The 21,645-nt window shown below is 40.6% G+C and overlaps 1 protein-coding gene across 1 annotated transcript; it reads left to right on the top strand.

The window, feature by feature from the left end:
- The first annotated feature begins 1,036 nt into the window (after window positions 1–1,036).
- Window positions 1,037–3,605, top strand: LOC124701942. Its single transcript, XM_047234048.1, has 2 exons — window positions 1,037–1,621; window positions 1,868–3,605. Exons 1-2 carry the CDS (start codon window positions 1,298–1,300, stop codon window positions 2,054–2,056), a joined length of 513 nt encoding a protein of 170 aa, XP_047090004.1. The 5' UTR covers window positions 1,037–1,297; the 3' UTR covers window positions 2,057–3,605.
- Window positions 3,606–21,645: the final 18,040 nt, after the last annotated feature.

The following is a 21,645-nucleotide window of genomic DNA, read 5'->3' as shown; positions in this document are numbered from 1 at the left end:
CTCTAGAGTTGCTGCAGATGCGAGCCCGCGGTCGTCCATCGCAGGAGCTTCAGGTGAATCCAGGTTTGTGGCAGCGAGTCCTGGCGCGGGAACTCCAGGTTTCAGGTGAACCATTCCCCTTCCCAGCAACTACACGGCAAGAATTTCATCCCTATTATCTCATTCTCTCCATATTTTTGCTGGGCTGAAAGCCACCACCACTTTGACGTTATTCTATTTGGGTGTTGTGGGATTGGATCTTTGATTGTTTCATGGTGATTTCTTCAACTATGACATTGATGCTGACTTATTATAGATGAAGCTCTCGAATTAGTGTGTTGGGGGAGCGTGATGTTGAGGGAGATCCAACTACCGACATCATAACCTTGTTTACAAGTAAACCATGGAACCAAATTTAGGGAAAAGATCCTGCCTTTCTGTTCAGTTATTTAAGTCAGTTGTACTGTTTCCGGTTCAGTGTATGAGATATACGCGATTGAGTTGTAGTTTGAGATCGATTTTGGAAGGTTCAGTCTGTATAGTTAGCCACATATTTGTAGGAACTGTCTTGCATTTTCTTTTAATGCAAATCAATTCTCTCAATGGGAAAAAATTCGTGAGTTCTTTTTTGCTTGATACGGATGGTATTTCACATGTCCTACAGGCACTAGATGCAGATTTGCTGCAGAAATAAATATTGTGTACCAAATAGCTGATTGCATTGCAATTTTTTTACAAAGTCTGCAGATTCCCATTAATTAACTTATATTACTTTTGATGATTTACATGAAACGAATGCCACATTTGGTGGCTGTGGAGTTCTGCATGAGCTACTAGCATTTATTTATTTATTTATCATTTCATAATTAAAGCGCATTTTTCATTTTTCTTTGTGGGGAAATCACAAGCACCCTTTCACAAATGATCTTTTCTCCTCAGGCATCACAATTCAGAAGAGATGGCTTGCTGATGAATTAGGATCAGATGTTGCAAATGTTCGACATGAATTAACAACGAAGACCTGATATGGTTGCTACGGATTATCATGCTTGGTCACATGGCAGGTATGCTCCTTTTTACGTTGAGTACACGTTGGTTGCTGATATCCTTTAAGTGGGTCGAATTACACTTGGATACTGTACTAAGCAATGCCATGTAGTATCAAGAGAATGTAGGTTATAATAATGTTTTGCTATAGTTGTTCAGTAGGTTCTTCAAGCATGGGGTGGATGGGAAAGTGAACTGCAGTATTGCAATTTGCAAGCAGCTGCCTGGTAAATATGTTTTCAGTAACTCTGCTCCGAATCAAGTCTACTATATGCTATTCCGTTTTGGACTTTACACGTCCATTAGAGGGTTCCATGGTTCAGCCTGGCGCAATTTCATCAACCGCAATCTCCATGCTGCTGATGACGGTGGAGGCCGTCTCTTCCTCCCGGCTTGGCTGGCGGCACGCAGGAGGACATCGGTACTGCATTCTGCATCCCGAGTTGGAGACCGGGGCTTCGCCTTCGCTGTCCGCCTCCGCGACGCCACAACAGTGAAGATGCTCAAGTCAGTGCTGTCGCCAGAGAAAGTCAAGGTCTCAGCGGCCTCGGCGCACGGGAGCCTTGCAGGCGGCATGAGGCGCGTCGAGGAGCAGGTATGCTGCCTGACTGCTCCCTCTTCCTCTCGGTTTTCTCTCTGTGGCATCCTCTCTCTCTCATCGAACAGCAGGTGCAGTGAGGACGCATACGGACGCATTGACCACGCCAGACAATGAGAGTAGAGTGGCCGACGAGGATGGAGATGGCCGCGACGCGCAGTTGGATTTCTCTTTCTTACAAGGCTTTTCTTTTTCTGTTCGTGTTTTCCCTGTAAATTTGGGGATTTGTTTTTTGGAGAACAGGGCATTTTCGGATGTGACGAGGAGGTCATCCCCACCGGAGCTCCACCCTGCAATCCTCCCCCCCTGGCCGAGCTCCCCCCTTACCGACGGTCGTGGCCTGAGTCGGGTACTACTCCGAATGCCTTCCCGCCGCGCCCCTGCTCTGGCTTCTCTGCCACACTTCCTCATCATAAGTTGTCCTGCCCCTGAGGCGGTGGCTGTGGCAGGTGGGCGGCGTCGTGTCAGCACGTCGAGAGGTTGGACAGGTGGCCATCATCACCCGTGCTAATCTGTGCAGGAAAAGGTCTATCCTCGGCGATGGCCCGTCACTGGTTGCAGCGGAGGTGGACATGGCCAAGGCGAGAGGTTCTTCCCTCGCGCCTGTCTGTTGCAGACGCTGCCATCGGCCGCTCACCACCTCTGTATGTTGCTATGGATGATGCTCCCCTCCACTCATCTTTTTAATTTCTCAGTCTTTATTTTCTCTTTTCAGTTCATTCAATTCAAGAATCCACGGTCTAGGTTAGGAAAGCCCCATGCCTGATTGCTGAGGAGTACATCGCAATCGCCTCGGCAAACGACACCACTGGCGCGTGGCACCGGGAGCCAGCGTGGACGTGCAGAGCTTCCTGTGATAAGAATTAGTACTCAAGTTGTTGCTTAAATTAATAACAAGGAAACTGCCTTCTGCTTGGAATGTTCAGACAAAATCACTTATAATGGTGCATGACTGGTTTAAATATATATTCTTCTGGAGCAAAGCAAGTGTTATGGATAGTTCATCTTGGTCTGGATACAGATGTTTAAGTTATAATTCACAAACAAAAGTAACTTAGTAAGACGGTGACCATTGCCGGTTAAGACTGGCCAATTTGTTTTTATGTGTTTGCCTGTTGGTTCATGTCCTGGGTCACATTGAAATTAAATCCACCGTTTGCTCGCATATTTTATAATGTGATATTTCGGACTGTGGGAGAATTTTTTCCACCATCTTTATTGCATTTTTGACACGGAAAATTCAGTATTTTAGAGCTTTACAGATCAACAAGAAGCTCAGGGGTAAAACACTCAACCCATCTACTGTATGCCTGTTGAGAGATCTACTTTGCTTCTTTTGCATATCAGGTTTCTGTTGTCGTTGTTGTCATAGAGGTTTGTACTATACCAAACTATTTGCAGGCAGGTTAATCTCTATCTTGAGGCATGGTATGTGTCTCCATTCCCTTAAACAAACATCCTTTTGTTGTTTTCTAGAATTGCTAAACAAGTGAGCAGTACCTTCAGCAGCCGCCGCCCACGGCGGTCGAAAGATCCGGAAGCCTCCGAAGATTGAATGTGCTCCCAAGAAGGCAACAGAATATAAGCAGTGCATCTCCTGCAGAGTATACCATCGAGATTTGCACATACATTAGAATATCTATTACCATATCTCTATACATATTATATGTTGAGATAAATACTGAACAATACAGTAAGAGAAAATTAGTATCTATATACCTAGAAAATATTGGCCATGTCCTCACAGGATCGCTTTAATTTTTTGTCAGTCTTTGCTTCCTCTTTTAGTTCTCAAAAGGTGAATATTTCCTGCTGGAATTAATGCATCAAAATCTTGCCTGCCTTTGCATTAAGTTCTCTTTTAAACTGTTAGATTTTATTTACCAGGGCGAGTTGAGATTTTTTTACTGATTACCAAATAGAAATTGCCACTTACAATTCATACTGTTCTGTTTAAAGTAATTTATTCTGTGCTGCAGATGGAGGAAGTCAAAGTTGAAGAGAAAAACCAAATAATTGAGGAAAATCTGACATAGTTGGTGAAGGACAATGAATATGTAACTATATTGAAAGAGGATATGAAATGGATTAAGCGTAATGCTGCATATTAATTGACAGTATGTCTCTGTGAACTTTTGTTTAGGCAACTTAATTATTGCAAACTTTACTTGTGCTCTTTGTTTTGGCTGATACCATGGAGTTTAATTCAGTTTTTGCAATTATACTATTTCTGTTAGCTTGGAGTTTGATTGAGACATAGACCGAGCAGTAAGCACATGTGATTGTCAATTTAATGCAATTTTTCTGAATTATTAATGTGATGTGTCTGAGTGTGTCCCCAAAAAGAAACTTAGCAGAAGCAAATTGTAGATAGAAATATCTGTTAATCCTCTACTAGCCAGGCTGTTCTTGCTACAGGAGTCCAAGCCAACTACACTTTCTCCTGCTCCTAGAAGCGGCAATGGAGGGGGGCAATCGGAGTAGGACGGTGGTTGTTGCTTTTGCTAGGATTCTTCCTTGAGATATCTAACCACCACAGAGCTGCCTGATATGTTCTTGCTGCTACTTCTTTCATGTTTGAGAGAGTTACAGATCTTCGTGGATAAACATAAGAGTGATGGTGATTTTAGTTCATATATTTTGCCCTGATATGCTCCTCCGTTTAGTGTATCTTTCTAATTTCTAGAATGCTATTTCTTCATATTTCTTGTTTTGATACGCAAGCATTTTTCCTGTTCCAAGTTCAGACCCCCGGCAGGCCAGTACCAACAACACATGTGTATTTGACCATTGGGCTTTGCTTTGTAGTTATCCCTTCAAGTTATTATTTATGATGGAAAGTGGAAATATATTTTCCGTGCAAAATGGTCAGATACTTGTTTTTGAATCTTACATAGAAGAATTGGCTCGAAGTATATGAATGGAAGAAGTTCAATTAATTTATATGTTCATCCTGCAGCCTAAATTAGATATAGAATAAATGATTATTCTACAATAAATCATGAGTTTGTTGGTATTTGAGTTACAAATCTTTCAAAAGACAGAATAGAAGATAGATTACAGTTTTAGTAATAAAATGTTTCAGTTCATGCACAGATGGTGAAAAACGTTACTTTTATTTCAAATGGATTATGTAAAAATATAAATGAATTTGAGAACTGGCAATAGTTGTTGTACAAAATGACATTGGAAAGTGGAATTTTAAAATATTAGGTGAGAAAAATAGAAGCATGGTATGTACAAAAGATAAAGGTGTACAGTGTAGAAATGATATAAAGAAGAAACATGTGTAATGGTCTACCGAAAAGAGGGACACCTCATTAGAAATGGATGCCTGTTCTAGGACAATGGCTTGAGGGGCTATATGAATAGCCTGAATAAAAGTAAACATTTCAGTTCATATGCGAGTGATACCTGTGCTTCTCTATCCATTGTGATTTAGATAGCATACAGTGTTGTGATGTGGCTCTCTACCCAGTGTGATCTAGCTATTAAAAAGTTTTGCGGACTTGCTATAAACCTATCATCATGTACTTCCAATTCAGAGGCTTCTCAAAATTAATATATAGGTTTTTTGGTTCTCTGTTCTGCATTCTAAGAGTGCATAATAATAGATGCATAGAAGGAAAAAGTGATATTAGGTTGCCCTTGTTCAATATTGCAGTGACATTTTTTGTTTAATCTCATTTAATAACAATATCTAGCATATGACATGGTGCAGTCATCTTTCTCTAATAATAGTCATATCTAATAATAGTCATCTATTCATACATAAAACTATCAGGATTGTAATAATAGTGAAATGTAACCACTTTGATATCAGAGATGCAATATATAGATTCCGTTTGCAAACGAGTAGATAGGTCTTCAGATGGTCAGCACCGAATCAAGCACGCCTTGCGTTATCAAAAGACCTCCCAGCCTGCCAAGATCAGCTCGCTACCACCACTCAAACAAAAACAAAACTTCATGCAACACACCACAGCCCGACACGCAAACAATCACGTACCCCAAGGGACTAATAATATCAGTCAATCTACCATCATCACCTCGATAAATCATTGCAACGTAATTATCAGACTCTGGCGCGGCGTGCCGCCGCGCCTTCGTTTGCTAGTAACGATTGATCATGTGTCACGTATATGCCATTGTCGCCGCTGCACCTTCTTGGGAAAAATCCTTCAGCTTGGTTTCAAGGCCCGATGTAGCAACGTGCTAGCTCAATATATCCCAGGATCTGCTTTGGACCTGTCCTTGTAGCTGCAGTAGGTCAAAACATCATATATTTGTTCTGAGTAAATAACTTGCTTCCGCTGACTTGCCGTGCACCATCTTCTCTGGACTACAACTAATAGCCTGCATTTTCTTCCAAACAGCAAGTTCATATATGTATGAATCAATAATCTAATGCCACACATTTAAATTAATTTGGCCCACAAATACCTACTAGCCAAATTCTACCATTAACACATGCCCCCCTGTTTTTGGTATAATTAAATTTATCAAAAACACTAACAATACTTTAGGGCGATGTTGATCACTTCACCGGCCATACATTTGCTCAGGGTGATATACTAAGAACACATCGGCCAAATATTCTTAGAGCGATATTTCAGGTAGCATATCGGCCAGATTTTTCTTAGGGCGATACTTGAAATAATATATCGGCCACAATGTCTTCAAGTCTGATGCCATATGCTTTTCAAAATATTTTCCATTGAGTGCTTTGGGCAACTTCTCTCAAGTAAAGATTGCATAAAATATGAATTATAGGAACAATCTCTACAACTCTCCATGGGTCTTTCCAACCCAGTGATCAGTTCTAGTAACAACTTCTTAACAATGTCGGCCAAGAAAACCTCCTATTTTTACTAACCATCACATCATATAAGCCGACAGATGTTTTCCGGATATTTCATCATGCACTTCACTCATTACTAATCTAGATTGATCAAAATCCGAACACTTTAAGAGCAAACCATATGTAGTTCGGCGATATAATTAATTCTTCATTCAACATAGTATCTTTTAAAGATAGCTTGTTGCCGAATTTTACTATCTCATCGTTTGACTTGGTTCTTCCAAATAATTAATCAGAGATACACTTTATCAACTGACTCTAAATTACTTGATGATTCGGTTATTTGTGACTCATGTGCCGAATCATGACTGCCATGTACTACAAGTTGCTGAGCTGCTCCAAGATGAGCTGCACCATGCACGGAACTTTCTTTACAGAGTACTACTAGTTGCTGATCTGAACCAGAACCAGAACCAGCTGCATGCTCTACCAAGCTAGAATATAACTACAGCAGCTAGCATCGGCCTCTCTGCTACTTTCATCTTCTTGCCAACGTAATGACCAGATGCTAGTTATGCTAAGCAGTAAGCTCTAGAAATTTATTCCTACGTATATGATAGGTAGTGATCGTATCTAGAGACTTAATTATGTCCAAACATCGGTCAAAATAACTATTTAATAATCCATCAAAACATTGGAATTCACTTTTATTTTGGCTCAAGAAGCGAATCTCCATTACACCCATGACTACTAAAATTTGCAAACCAAACAATAAAGCCTCATATTCAGTTTGGCTATTAATATAATGATTATTCAAATGAACCGATGCATAATAAACTACATTGCTAGGTGAAATAAAAACATTGCCGACACCTTGTCCATCTCTACAAACCGATTCATCAAAACAAAGTTTTCTTGGGTAAACACTAACATAATTAATATGTGACTCACCCTTAACCCTATGAGCAACAATAAAATCGGCGATAACTTCACTTATCATAGCACGCAACGATTTATATATTAAATCATATTCTATTAGTGCATAAGCCCACTTTATAAACTTAACACTAGGAATCGGTTGTTGTAACATAAATAATTAAATATGTCGGCTGACAAGTTTTGACATATATACTACAAAATAGATAAGACTGAAACTTGGTACACGCATAATATAAAGGCAAGCATCACTTTTTTTTAATAAGTACGTACCAGGTCTCGGTGTCGAGCAAACGACGACTTAGGTATGCAATGGTGTACTCCTTCTCACCATCTTCAAGTGGGTCAGCCAACAAGAATCACCGTCCAAGCTTCTCCATATCATCAAAATCTTCAATTGTTTCATGCATATCGCTCTTTCCGAAACAATATTATTCAGTACAATTTTGCAGCCACTTGATACTATCATCTTTGTCATCATTTATATAGATAAATCATTAAGCCGAACTATATTATCCGGCTGTGCTTTTATAGCTACAAAACCATATCTGCAAATATTGATATAATCATAGTCCGATAAATTCCTACCGGTCAAACATCGCATCTCACCGTGTTGCGAATCAACCAGTACCTCTGACAAAGCAATGCAAGAGGAATTGTCCGCCTCAATCACCTCCACATCATCATCAACCCACTGAATTAAACACTGATGTAGAGTAGAAGGAATGCAACAATTCGCATGAATCCAGTCACGTCCCAAGAGAATATCATAGTGGCCTCTAATATCAACAATAAAAAATGTTGTCTCTACTGTTTTCCTTCCCACTGTGAGTTTCATAGAAATAACACCCTTAGCCTCAGATAATTCTCCTGAGAACCCACTAACTCTTTTGTTGGTCTTCATTAACTCGCTCTCTTTTCGGTTCAATTTAGAAAATACCGAAAAAGGCATGATATTACCACTAGCGCCGCCGTCAACAAGCATGCGACCCATAGGCTTGCCATCAATGTGACCCCTGATAAACAATGACTTTAGGTGTTGTCCGTAATTCTCCGGCTTCTTGAATATAGCATATTTTGGAATAAGATCAAGCTCTGTGGCTTCAGTAGCTTTTGGTGTACGAAAATCAACGGGCAATGCAAACACCGTATGAACGTCAGTATTTGTAGGTGTATCGATTTTAGTTTCTGAATTATCATCAGAAGTCGTGTCATCCAAATTAGTTTTCTTGGCGAAGATGCATTTATCCTTCCAAATCTTCTTTGGATGCATCACTGGTGGTCTATGTCGATTGAACCATTCGCCGCGCTTCTTCTCAGCGATCTGTTCCTTGATTTCCAATGCTCGCAGTCGTTGCACCCTTCGTTTCTGGGTACGTGTGAGTCCAGTCGGGCACCATTGAGATCTTGGTTTAGTACCTGGTGCAACTGACTTAATAATGCTGCCCCCCGAGTACCTTGGCCTGTAGTGATGTACTATAGCTCTTGGGGCAAATATTCTTCCCTTGGCTGAAGAAACTCTTTTGTGATCAGCTACGTTACCAGCTTTAATTTTATGGCTGCCTCTGTTGCAATCCGAATGTTGTGTAGTGTTACACTTAAAACCCATTGGAGATACACTCTCAGATGCTCCTGAACTACCAGCTCTCATGACCAAGTCAGTGTGCACACCAGCCGATTCAGATTTCTCACTTGTACTTGTACCAGAGGATACACCGGTTATTTCTTTTCTTTGAACTAAACCATCAACGAGCCCATCAACGTCAGCTGTTTTTTGATTAGCAACTACGCCTTCCGCTGACTGATCATTCCCAGCATTCAAACCACCTGTGTATTTTATTAGCTTAGGTTCAGCCCGCTTTACCGGCACCCATATGCGCTTGCAGTCACTATTATATTTTAGGCCATCTGCACCCTGTCTCGGCAATTGGCTCCCTTGAAAATTAATTGCATCACGCAATCTAAGCCGATGATTATAAGGAACTCTTTTCTCATGCATATGAGGTCTGAACAAATGCCTCAATGGAACCCAATCCGGCTGACAATAAACTGCTGAACCTGTAGGGTATGTCGCCCATGAATTGAAACCCTGCGAAGGATATTGAGGATACATAGCAGACCGGCAGCTCCAAGATGTCGGCGCCATTGAAAAATAAGGCTGCTGGTTGTACGACTTTCCTCGCCATTGCTGATGCCCCCTGGGTTGAGTACGAGACTTAGGACACTTATTACCTCCCAGCCGATTAAACACATTGCTGGCCTTGAGCGAAGTGTATTTGTCCAACAAATGCTTAACCGTCGGCTTTGATCTTGGATCTAATTGTACCTTTCTTTCATTGTCTTTCTGCACCTCTACTTGTGATTTTTTCTTCTTAATCATCCTTGGTGCAGCATTATCATCAATGACAATATTTTTTCCTTTGGTAGATTCGGTCTGATCTGACCGAACGAGTATTTTCTTATTGTCAAAATCGATCACGCTGGTAGGGATAGGATCGTTATCGAGCTTTATCTTTGAGCCTTTTGTAAATATCAATCGTCCGTCATTAGTGGCCGATTGCACCTCTTTGAAGACGCTTGGAGAGTATGATGGTTGCACAATCTGAACAATATCTTGATCCGTTTGATGATTTTCCAACGTCTTGTCTTGCTTCTTTTTTGGATCTTTTGTCTCTTCACCTCGATGCTCTTCTTCAACCGAAGATGATTCGGCTATATTTTCTTCGCCTTGATGCTCATCAATTTCCTTGGCACGGAATTCATAGGGCAACATGAAAGGTCCCTTACATCCAGAAAAATCAAGTATCGTTGTTTCAGATCTATCATGTTCTTTCTCAACGAAGCTTGTATCTCCAAGCTTGACAAACTCGACTTTTGCATCTGACTTATCTTTACCCAATTCAGTTTCAACTAAGTCGGCCGTGACAGATGTGTCGATCGTCCTGTGTTGATTTGACTCGGCACGTGTATTGTCCAACCCGGCCTTAACCGAATTTGTCATAATGGCCGAGTCAACATTTTTCTGCTGGTTAACTTGCATAGCTCTAACTTCAAGAAGCTTTTTTGCAAGATTTTCACAAGATTTCCGATATATATCATCCCACTCTTTTGATGTTCGCCCCTCATATGTCTCAGTATGTTTCGGCAATGACTCTTGGGTGGTACCAAAATTCTGGAATTGTGTAGGGGGTGTACCACATGCTACAATAGTAGACGAAGGCACATGAACTCCTTTGGAATTTTCACTTACTCGGCTGTAATTATTGTGAAGGTGTGTAGCCGAATTATGAATATCTTCAGTTACATATGATGCTGAAAAGTTAGTAACATAAGATGTAGCATATGATGGCTGGGTGTAATTGGCCAAATAGTCAGTACTAGAACCTCCAATTGCTCTATCCATTGGCATGTGTGAAGGTGAACCAACATATGGCATGTTATTTGCCGATGGATAAAAGGGCGAAACACTATTTCGCATGCTATTAAAATCTATAACATTGGGTGTTTCATATTGATTTACTGAATTCATCACGTTGTTCATCGGCATATGAACTTCTGGGGTTGCTGATGCATGAGAACTTGAGTATACATGTTGCAAGTTGTTGTAATTATAAAAATCAGAAGCATGTAGATTGTTTTGAATCGGCATTTGCACATAGTAAGAACTAGGGCTAGCCGATATAGTAGGCATATCATAGGATCTAGCAACATCAATATAAGAGTTATTTGCATCTACATAAAAAGATTGAGAATTCATGTTACCGTGTAGATTGCAGCTTCTTGATGACGCTCTCTACGAAGCAAGAATAGGCTGAAGACCACTCGATGCTTCGTCCCCAGCGGAGTCGCCAATTGTGTTGGCACGTAAAACTGCCGCGCAACACCAGGGTAACCGTCGTACTTTTGTGACGACGAACGATTGCTTTTTTGGCAAAGCAACAAAGGATCCTCGATTTCGGAGAGGAGATACGACCGCTTTTCAGCGCAAAACGGCAAAGATGAACCAAACCCTAGGGCTGCTAGGGCATGGCGGAGAAAAACGATAAAGAAAAACAGTACGTAAAAGTAAAGATAAATTGTATTGAGTTGAATAGATCGATTGGTTGGTTTCAATCGGCCACGGCCTTGACATATATATATGTACGTACGGCACGCTGGACTTGGCGTACAGGAAAAGAACTCTAAAATCTAACCGACTAAAATCTGGCCACTTTAATTGGGTTATCACGGGTAACCTTCCAAACATAGTTGATCTTTCTCACGTGATAGTCCCTGAGCCAAATTCACGTACAATCGTTCCTTGCATATGAATAATATATTCTGGGCATGACGTCAATCACAGTAATAACGATTGATCATGTGTCACGTATATGCCATTGTCGCCGCTGCACCTTCTTGGGAAAAATCCTTCAGCTTGGTTTCAAGGCCCGATGTAGCAACGTGCTAGCTCAATATATCCCAGGATCTGCTTTGGACCTGTCCTTGTAGCTGCAGTAGGTCAAAACATCATATATTTGTTCTGAGTAAATAACTTGCTTCCGCTGACTTGCCGTGCACCATCTTCTCTGGACTACAACTAATAGCCTGCATTTTCTTCCAAACAGCAAGTTCATATATGTATGAATCAATAATCTAATGCCACACATTTAAATTAATTTGGCCCACAAATACCTACTAGCCAAATTCTACCATTAACAGTAATGAAATAAGCAAAGTAACGAATAGCTGGGAAATGAATGCTACTGATTTTACCACCATCCTCTGAGAAGCTTCTTCCATGACAAATCATCTTGAAGAGGTCCAAGAACTCTTGCGGCGATCCCTTTATCTTCTCACATGATCCCCATTGCGGCACTCTGATTGCTGCACAAAAATCATTGAATGGCAAGTTGACAGTTTTATTATAAATTTTGTATTGGACCATGGGGTTAGATCGTGACCAATTGAATTTAAAATCCTGCACTACTGACATAGTCAGTTTTGCATATTGGCATGGTTCACCATCAACAAAATCATCCAACCCTGCACGAGAGATTAAACTTTGAACATCCTGCAAGATCCCTGCACTTCTCATAAAATCCACGCACGGATAGTAAGTGGGGTATACTCCTTCTTCTCGGTGAACTCTCATGACCTGTTGCACCTCCAATTCCTGTTGGTTGAGTTGGAGCCTACTCCCTTCCATTTTCTGAAATTTTTCAACAAACAATATAAAACTTGATTTGGTGACATATAATCGAGGGAAACTACCATAGGAACTTGCTAGAGTACTAATCATGCATCAAAACTAGTTTCTACCACTTAGAACAAGCATGCAAGCTCACTAAACATGTTACCTACAGCAGCCAAATATGCAAGATATACTCCACCAAACAAAATTCTACTTGGATAATCGAAGGAGTCACATACCGAAGAGCAAATGTGCCAAATTTCAGACAGAAATCTGGGCTGAGCAAAGAGATCGAGAAATCTGGAGTTCTTGAGCAAAAACACGAGTGAGAGGAAGCTGGTGTCGATTTTTTCGGGAGAGAGAAGAGTGTGGGAGGAAGAGATGCTAAAGTGGGGTAAAAGGGGGGCCCACACACCAGGGTGGCGCGCCCCCCTTGCTGGCCGCGCCGGCCTGTGGGGTGCTGATACGTCTCCGACGTATCGATAATTTCTTATGTTCTATGCCATATTATTGATGATACCTACATGTTTTATGCACACTTTATGTCATATTCGTGCATTTTCCGGAACTAACCTATTAACAAGATGCCGAAGTGCCGGTTCCGTTTTCTCGCTGTTTTTGGTTTCAGAAATCCTAGTAATGAAATATTCTCGGAATTGGACGAAACGAAGACCCGAGGGCCTATTTTTCCACGGAGCTTCCGGAAGACCGAAGAACATACGAAGTGGGGCCACGAGGTGGCGACACCACAAGGCGGAGCGGCCAAGGGGCCCGCGCCGCCTATGGTGTGGCCCCTCGTCGGGCCCCGACTCTGCCCTTCCGCCTACTTAAAGCCTCCGTCGCGAAACCCCCGATGCGAAAAACCACGATACGGAAAACCTTGCGAGACGCCGCCGCCGCCGATCCCATCTCGGGGGATTCGGAGATCTCCTCCGGCACCCTGCCGGAGAGGGGATTCATCTCCCGGAGGACTCTACACCGCCATGGTCGCCTCCGGAGTGATGAGTGAGTAGTTCACCCCTGGACTATGGGTCCATAGCAGTAGCTAGATGGTTGTATTCTCCTCATTGTGCTTCATTGTTGGATCTTGTGAGCTGCCTAACATGATCAAGATCATCTATCTGTAATACTCTATGTTGTGTTTGTCGGGATCCGATGGATAGAGAATACCATGTCATGTTAATTATCAAGTTATTACATATGTGTTGTTTATGATCTTGCATGCTCTCCGTTACTAGTAGAGGCTCTGGCCAAGTTTTTACTTTTAACTCCAAGAGGGAGTATTTATGCTCGATAGTGGGTTCATGCCGCATTGACACCCGGGACGAGTGACGTAAAGTTCTAAGGTTGTGTTGTCTTCGTTGCCACTAGGGATAAAACATTGGCGCTATGTCCGAGGATGTAGTTGCTGATTACATTACGCACCATACTTAATGCAATTGTCCGTTGTTAGCAACTTAATACTCGGAGGGGGTTCGGATGATAACCTGAAGGTGGACTTTTTAGGCATAGATGCGGTTGGATGGCGGTCTATGTACTTTGTCGTAATGCCCAATTAAATCTCACTATACTTATCATGTCATGTATGTGCATTGTTATGCCCTCTCTATTTGTCAATTGCCCGACTGTAATTTGTTCACCCAACATGCTTTTATCTTATGGGAGAGACACCTCTAGTGAACTGTGGACCCCGGTCCATTCTTTTAATACTAAAATACAAATCTGCTGCAATACTTGTTTTTATTGTTTTCTCTGCAAACAATCATCTTCCACACAATACGGTTAATCCTTTGTTACAGCAAGCCGGTGAGATTGACAACCTCACTGTTTCGTTGGGGCAAAGTACTTTGGTTGTGTTGTGCGGGTTCCACGTTGGCGCCGGAATCTCCGGTGTTGCGCCGCACTACATCCCGCCGCCATCAACCTTCAACGTGCTTCTTGGCTCCTCCTGGTTCGATAAACCTTGGTTTCTTTCTGAGGGAAAACTTGCTGCTGTGCACATCATACCTTCCTCTTGGGGTTGCCCAACGAACGTGTGAAATACACGCCATCAAGCTCATTTTCTGGCGCCGTTGCCGGGGAGATCAAGACACGCTGCAAGGGGAGTCTCCACTTCCCAATCTCTTTACTTTGTTTTTGACTTGCTTTATTTTATTTACTACTTTGTTTGCTGCACTAAATCAAAATACAAAAAAATTAGTTGCTAGTTTTACTTTATTTGCTATCTTGTTTGCTATATCAAAAACACAAAAAATTAGTTACTTGTTTTACTTTACTTAATATCATGCATGTTTTTATTTCACTAGTTAAGCATAATGGAAAACAACAAAAATATGAGAGATCTTTATGAACTTTATCTTGAATTAGGACATGATGTGTTTGAAGAGAGAATTAAAAAACCCATGGAACTTTATATGCATGCTAATGGGAATGTTATTACTATAGATGCTTTGAACACCATTGTTGCTAATGCTATGGAAAATTCTAAGCTTGGGGAAGCTGGCTCTGATGAGCATGATCTTTTTAGTCCCCCAAGCATTGAGGAGAAAATTTTCTTTTATGATTACAATATGCCTCCTATATATGATGATAGCCACTTTGTTGAATTTGCTCCCACTACAACTAATAAAATTGATTATGCTTACGTGAAGAGTAATAATTTTATGCATGAGACTCATGATAAGAATGCTTTATGTGATAGTTAAATTGTTGAGTTTGCTCATGATGCTACTGAAAATTATTATGAGAGAGGAAAATATGGTTGTAGAAATTTTCATGTTACTAAAACACCTCTCTATGTGCTGAAATTTTTGAAGCTACACTTGTTTTATCTTCCTATGCTTGTTACTTTGCTCTTCATGAACTTGTTTATTTACAAGATTCCTATGCATAGGAAGCATTTTAGACTTAAATGTGTTTTGAATTTGCCTCTTGATGCTCTCTTTTGCTTCAAATACTATTTCTTGCGAGTGCATCATTAAAACTGCTTGAGCCCATCTTAACGGCTATAAAGAAAGAACTTCTTGGGAGATAACCCATGTGTTATTTTGCTACAGTATTTTTGTTTTATATTTGAGTCTTGGAAGTTGTTTACTACTGTAGCAACCTATCCTTATCTTAGTTTTGAGTTTTGTTGTGCCAAGTAAAGTCTTTGATAGTAAAGTAAGTACTAGATTTGGATTACTGCGCAGTTCCAGATTTCTTTGCTGTCACGAATCTGGGTCTACCTCCCTGTAGGTAGCTCAGAAAATTAAGCCAATTTACGAGCATGATCCTCAGATATGTACGCAACTTTCATTCAATTTGAGAATTTTCATTTGAGCAAGTCTGGTGGCCTAATAAAATCCATCTTTACGGACTGTTCTGTTTTGACAGATTCTGTCTTTTATTTCGCATTGCCTCTTTTGCTATGTTGGATGAATTTCTTTGATCCATTAATGTCCAGTAGCTTTATGCAATGTCCAGAAGTGTTAAGAATGATTGTGTCACCTCTGAACATGTGAATTTTTATTATGCACTAACCCTCTAATGAGTTGTTTCGAGTTTGGTGTGGAGGAAGTTTTCAAGGATCAAGAGAGGAGTATGATGCAATATGATCAAGGAGAGTGAAAGCTCTAAGCTTGGGGATGCCCCGGTGGTTCACCCCTGCATATTCTAAGAAGACTCAAGCGTCTAAGCTTGGGGATGCCCAAGGCATCCCCTTCTTCATCGACAACATTATCAGGTTCCTCCCCTGAAACTATATTTTTATTCCGTCACATCTTATGCACTTTGCTTGGAGCGTCTGTTTGTTTTTGTTTTTTTGTTTTTTTTGAATAAAATGGATCCTAGCATTCACTTTATGGGAGAGAGACACGCTCCGCTGTAGCATATGGACAAATATGTCCTTAGGCTCTACTCATAGTATTCATGGCGAAGTTCTTCTTCGTTAAATTGTTATATGGTTGGAATTGGAAAATGCTACATGTAGTAACTCTAAAATGTCTTGGATAATTTGATACTTGGCAATTGTTGTGCTCATGTTTAAGCTCTTGCATCATATGCTTTGCACCCATTAATGAAGAAATACTTAGAGCTTGTTAATTTGGTTTGCATATTTGGTTTCTCTAGAGTCTAGATAACATCTAGTATTGAGTTTTGAACAACAAGGAAGACGGTATGGAGTCTTATAATGTTTACCATATGTCTTTTATGTGAGTTTTGATGTACCGTTCATCCTTGTGTTTGTTTCAAATAACCTTGCTAGCCTAAACCTTGTATCGAGAGGGAATACTTCTCATGCATCCAAAATACTTGAGCCAACCACTATGCCATTTGTGTCCACCATACCTACCTACTACATGGTATTTATCCGCCATTCCAAAGTAAATTGCTTGAGTGCTACCTTTAAAATTCCATCATTCACCTTTGCAATATATAGCTCATGGGACAAATAGCTTAAAAACTATTGTGGTATTGAATATGTACTTATGCACTTTATCTCTTATTAAGTTGCTTGTTGTGCGATAACCATGTTTCGGGGACGCCATCAACTATTCTTTGTTGAATATCATGTGAGTTGCTATGCATGTCCGTCTTGTCTCGAAGCAAGAGAGATCTACCACCTTCATGGTTGGAGCATGCATATTGTTAGAGAAGAACTTTGGGCCGCTAACTAAAGCCATGATTCATGGTGGAAGTTTCAGTTTGGACATATATCCTCAATCTCATATGAGAATAATAATTGTTGCCACATGCTTATGCATTGAAGAGGAGTCCATTATCTGTTGTCCATGTTGTCCCGGTATGGATGTCTAAGTTGAGAATAATCAAAAGCGAGAAATCCAAAATGCGAGCTTTCTCCTTAGACCTTTGTACAGGCGGCATGGAGGTACCCCATTGTGACACTTGGTCAAAACATGTGCATTGCAAAGATCCGGTAGTCCAAGTTAATTAGGACAAGGTGCGGGCACTATTAGTATACTACGCATGAGACTTGCAACTTGTAAGATATAATGTACATAACTCATATGCTTTATTACTACCGTTGACAAAATTGTTTCATGTTTTCAAAATAAAAGCTCTAGCACAAATATAGCAATCGATGCTTTCCTCTTTGAAGGACCATTCTCTTTACTTTTATGTTGAGTCGGTTCACCTATCTCTCTCCACCTCAAGAAGCAAACACTTGTGTGAACTGTGCATTGATTCCTACATACTTGCATATTGTACTTGTTATATTACTCTATGTTGACTATTATCCATGAGATATACATGTTACAAGTTGAAAGCAACCGCTGAAACTTAATCTTCCTTTGTGTTGCTTCAATACCTTTACTTTGATTTATTGCTTTATGAGTTAACTCTTATGCAAGACTTATTAATACTTGTCTTGAAGTACTATTCATGAAAAGTCTTTGCTTTATGATTCACTTGTTTACTCATGTCATTACCATTGTTTTGATCGCTGCATTCACTACATATGTTTACAAATAGTATGATCAAGGTTATGATGGCATATCACTTCAGAAATTATCTTTGTTATCGTTTTACCTCGCTCGGGACGAGCGAGAACTAAGCTTGGGGATGCTTGATACGTCTCCGACGTATCGATAATTTCTTATGTTCTATGCCATATTATTGATGATACCTACATGTTTTATGCACACTTTATGTCATATTCGTGCATTTTCTGGAACTAACCTATTAACAAGATGCCGAAGTGCCGGTTCTCGTCTTCTGCTGTTTTTGGTTTCGAAATCCTAGTAACGAAATATTCTCGGAATTGGACGAAACGAAGACCCAGGGGCCTATTTTTCCACGGAGCTTCCAGAAGACCGAAGAACATACGAAGTGGGGCCACGAGGTGGCGACACCACAAGGCGGCGCGGCCAAGGGGGGGCCCGCGCCGCCCTATGGTGTGGCCCCCTCGTCAGGCCCCCGACTCTGCCCTTCCGCCTACTTAAAGCCTCCGTCGCGAAACCCCTGATGCGAAAAACCACGATACGGAAAACCTTACTGAGACGCCGCCGCCGCCGATCCCATCTCGGGGGATTCGGAGATCTCCTCCGGCACCATGCCGGAGAGGGGATTCATCTCCCGGAGGACTCTACACCGCCATGGTCGCCTCCGGAGTGATGAGTGAGTAGTTCACCCCCGGACTATGGGTCCATAGCAGTAGCTAGATGGTTGTCTTCTCCTCATTGTGCTTCATTGTTGGATCTTGTGAGCTGCCTAACATGATCAAGATCATCTATCCGTAATACTCTATGTTGTGTTTGTCGGGATCCGATGGATAGAGAATACCATGTCATGTTAATTATCAAGTTATTACATATGTGTTGTTTATGATCTTGCATGCTCTCCGTTACTAGTAGAGGCTGCGGCCAAGTTTTTACTTTTAACTCCAAGAGGGAGTATTTATGCTCGATAGTGGGTTCATGCCTCGCATTGACACCGGGACAGTGACGAGTAAAGTTCTAAGGTTGTGTTGTGCTGTTGCCACTAGGGATAAAACATTGGCGCTATGTCCGAGGATGTAGTTGCTGATTACATTACGCACCATACTTAATGCAATTGTCTGTTGTTAGCAACTTAATAATGGAGGGGGTTCGGATGATAACCTGATGGTGGACTTTTTAGGCATAGATGCAGTTGGATGGCGGTCTATGTACTTTGTCGTAATGCCCAATTAAATCTCACTATACTTATCATGTCATGTATGTGCATTGTTATGCCCTCTCTATTTGTCAATTGCCCGACTGTAATTTGTTCACCCAACATGCTTTTATCTTATGGGAGAGACACCTCTAGTGAACTGTGGACCCCGGTCCATTCTTTTAATACTAAAATACAAATCTGCTCGCAATAATTGTTTTTACTTGTTTTCTCTCGCAAACAATCATCTTCCACACAATACGGTTAATCCTTTGTTACAGCAAGCCGGTGAGATTGACAACCTCACTGTTTCGTTGGGGCAAAGTACTTTGGTTGTGTTGTGCGGGTTCCACGTTGGCGCCGGAATCTCCGGTGTTGCGCCGCACTACATCCCGCCGCCATCAACCTTCAACGTGCTTCTTGGCTCCTCCTGGTTCGATAAACCTTGGTTTCTTTCTGAGGGAAAACTTGCTGCTGTGCACATCATACCTTCCTCTTGGGGTTGCCCAACGAACGTGTGAAATACACGCCATCAGGTGCCACCCTGGGGTGCCCCACTGGTCATCCCCAGGTGCTCCCAGGTGCCTCGTCGAAAAATAGGACCAACGGTATAATTTTTGTGAATTTTTGAAAACTTTGAAAAATGCACATTTCTGGGTATTAAGTTTATTATTACTGGCCAGGAAATTTTTTGAAATCTCCAATTAACTAAGGAACTTTGCAAATTAAAAGTGCTACAGCAAGTAGAGTAAGTGGAGGAAGAAAGAGATGTTGTTTACCTCCTCTATGCATATAAAAGGTATTTGTTAACAAGGTTGATCAAGTCTTGCCACCAAATAAATTTTACATAGCATAAGAAGAAATAAACCTCAAATCAATCATGTTACCTTGTATTGTATTGATATGGATCCAATCACAAGAGTTTGATATTCTTCTTTAGGCTCATATATTGGACAATCAATAGTTCCCACTTTGATAGTTCTCACATTAGAAATTGTATTAACTCCACATGCTTTTTCAATCCTCTTGGGGAAATAGACGGTGTGCTCCTTATCATCAACATTGAAAGTAACCTTTCCTTTATTGCAATCAATAACAGCCCCTGCGGTGTTAAGAAAAGGTCTCCCAAGAATAATAGACATATTATCATCTTCGAGCATTTCCAACACAACAAAATCAGTTAATATCAAGCGATTATTAGTAACTTGAACAGGAACATCCTCACATATACCAACAGGAATAGCGAGTAGATTTATCAGCCATTTGCAAAGATATATCAAGTAGGTATCAACTTATCTAAGTAAAGTCTCTTATAAAGAGAAAAAGGCATAACACTAACACCGGCTCCCAAGTCACATAGAGCGAGTTTTAACATAATTATTCTTAATAGAACAAGGAATAGTAGGTATACACGGGTCGCCCAACTTCTTTGGAACTTTGCCATTGAAAGAGTAATTAGCAAGCATAGTGGAAATTTCCTCATTGGGGATTTTCCTTTTGTTAGTAACAATATCTTTCATATACTTTGAATAAGGAGGCAATTTAATAGCATCAGTCAAAGGGATTTGCAAGAACAAAGGTTTCATCCAATCACAAAATTTATTATAGTGTTCTTCTTCCTTTGATTTTAGTTTCTTAGCAGGAAAAGGCATTTGCTTTTGCACCCAAGGTTCCCTTTCATTACCATGTTTCTTAGCAATAAAATCTTCTTTAATATACTTTTTATTTTTATCTTGCTTTTCAGGTTCATCTTCAACCTCTTCTTTATCGTAAATATCATTCTTATCATTACCATTATTATTATCATGTTCATTACCACTTTCGAGTTTCAGCATCGGAAATAGAAATACTATTAGGATCATTAACGAGTTCGGAGGATTCTACAACATTTTTATGTTTCTTCTTCTTTTTCTTAGAAGGAGCTCTAGGTTCAATGCGTTGAGAATCTTGTTCAATTCTTTTGGGATGCCCTTCAGGATATAGAGGATCCTGGATAGAGACACCACCTCGAGTTGTTACTTCATAAGCATGTTTCTCTTTAGAATTATTTTGTAATAAGTCATTTTGCACTTTAGTGAGTTGATCAATTTGAGTTTGAACCATTTGAAAATGTTTAACAAGCATCTTAACATCATTGGAGGTTCTCTCCACAATATCATGCAAATTGCTAATAGCTTGAGAATTTTCCATTAGATGATTCTCTACTCTCATATTAAAATTTTCTTGCTTAACAATATAATTATCAAACTCATCTAAGCATTGTGCGGGAGGTTTTGAATACGGAATATCTTCCCTAGTAAAGCGTTGAAGCGAGTTTACCTCAATCATGGATGAAGGGGGAATTATCTCACATATATCTTCTATGGGAGGTAGATTCTTCACATCTTCAGATTTAATACCTTTCTCCTTGAGAGACTTCTTGGCTTCCCTCATATCTTCATCATTCAATTTAATTAAACCCCTCTTCTTCAATATTGG

This window comes from Lolium rigidum, chromosome 1, assembly GCF_022539505.1.
Source record: "Lolium rigidum isolate FL_2022 chromosome 1, APGP_CSIRO_Lrig_0.1, whole genome shotgun sequence".
Classification (NCBI taxonomy): Eukaryota; Viridiplantae; Streptophyta; class Magnoliopsida; order Poales; family Poaceae; genus Lolium; species Lolium rigidum.
Note: the sequence above shows the minus strand (reverse complement) of the source record. Positions and strands in the feature narration are given on the sequence as shown.

Bases quoted from the DNA above. Each gene is read 5' to 3' on its own strand.
- LOC124701942 (XM_047234048.1), top strand. From the start codon at position 1,298: ATGCTATTCCGTTTTGGACTTTACACGTCCATTAGAGGGTTCCATGGT. The intron at 1,622-1,867 runs GTATGCTGCCTG...TTTGGAGAACAG, and splicing joins TGAGGCGCGTCGAGGAGCAG to GGCATTTTCGGATGTGACGA.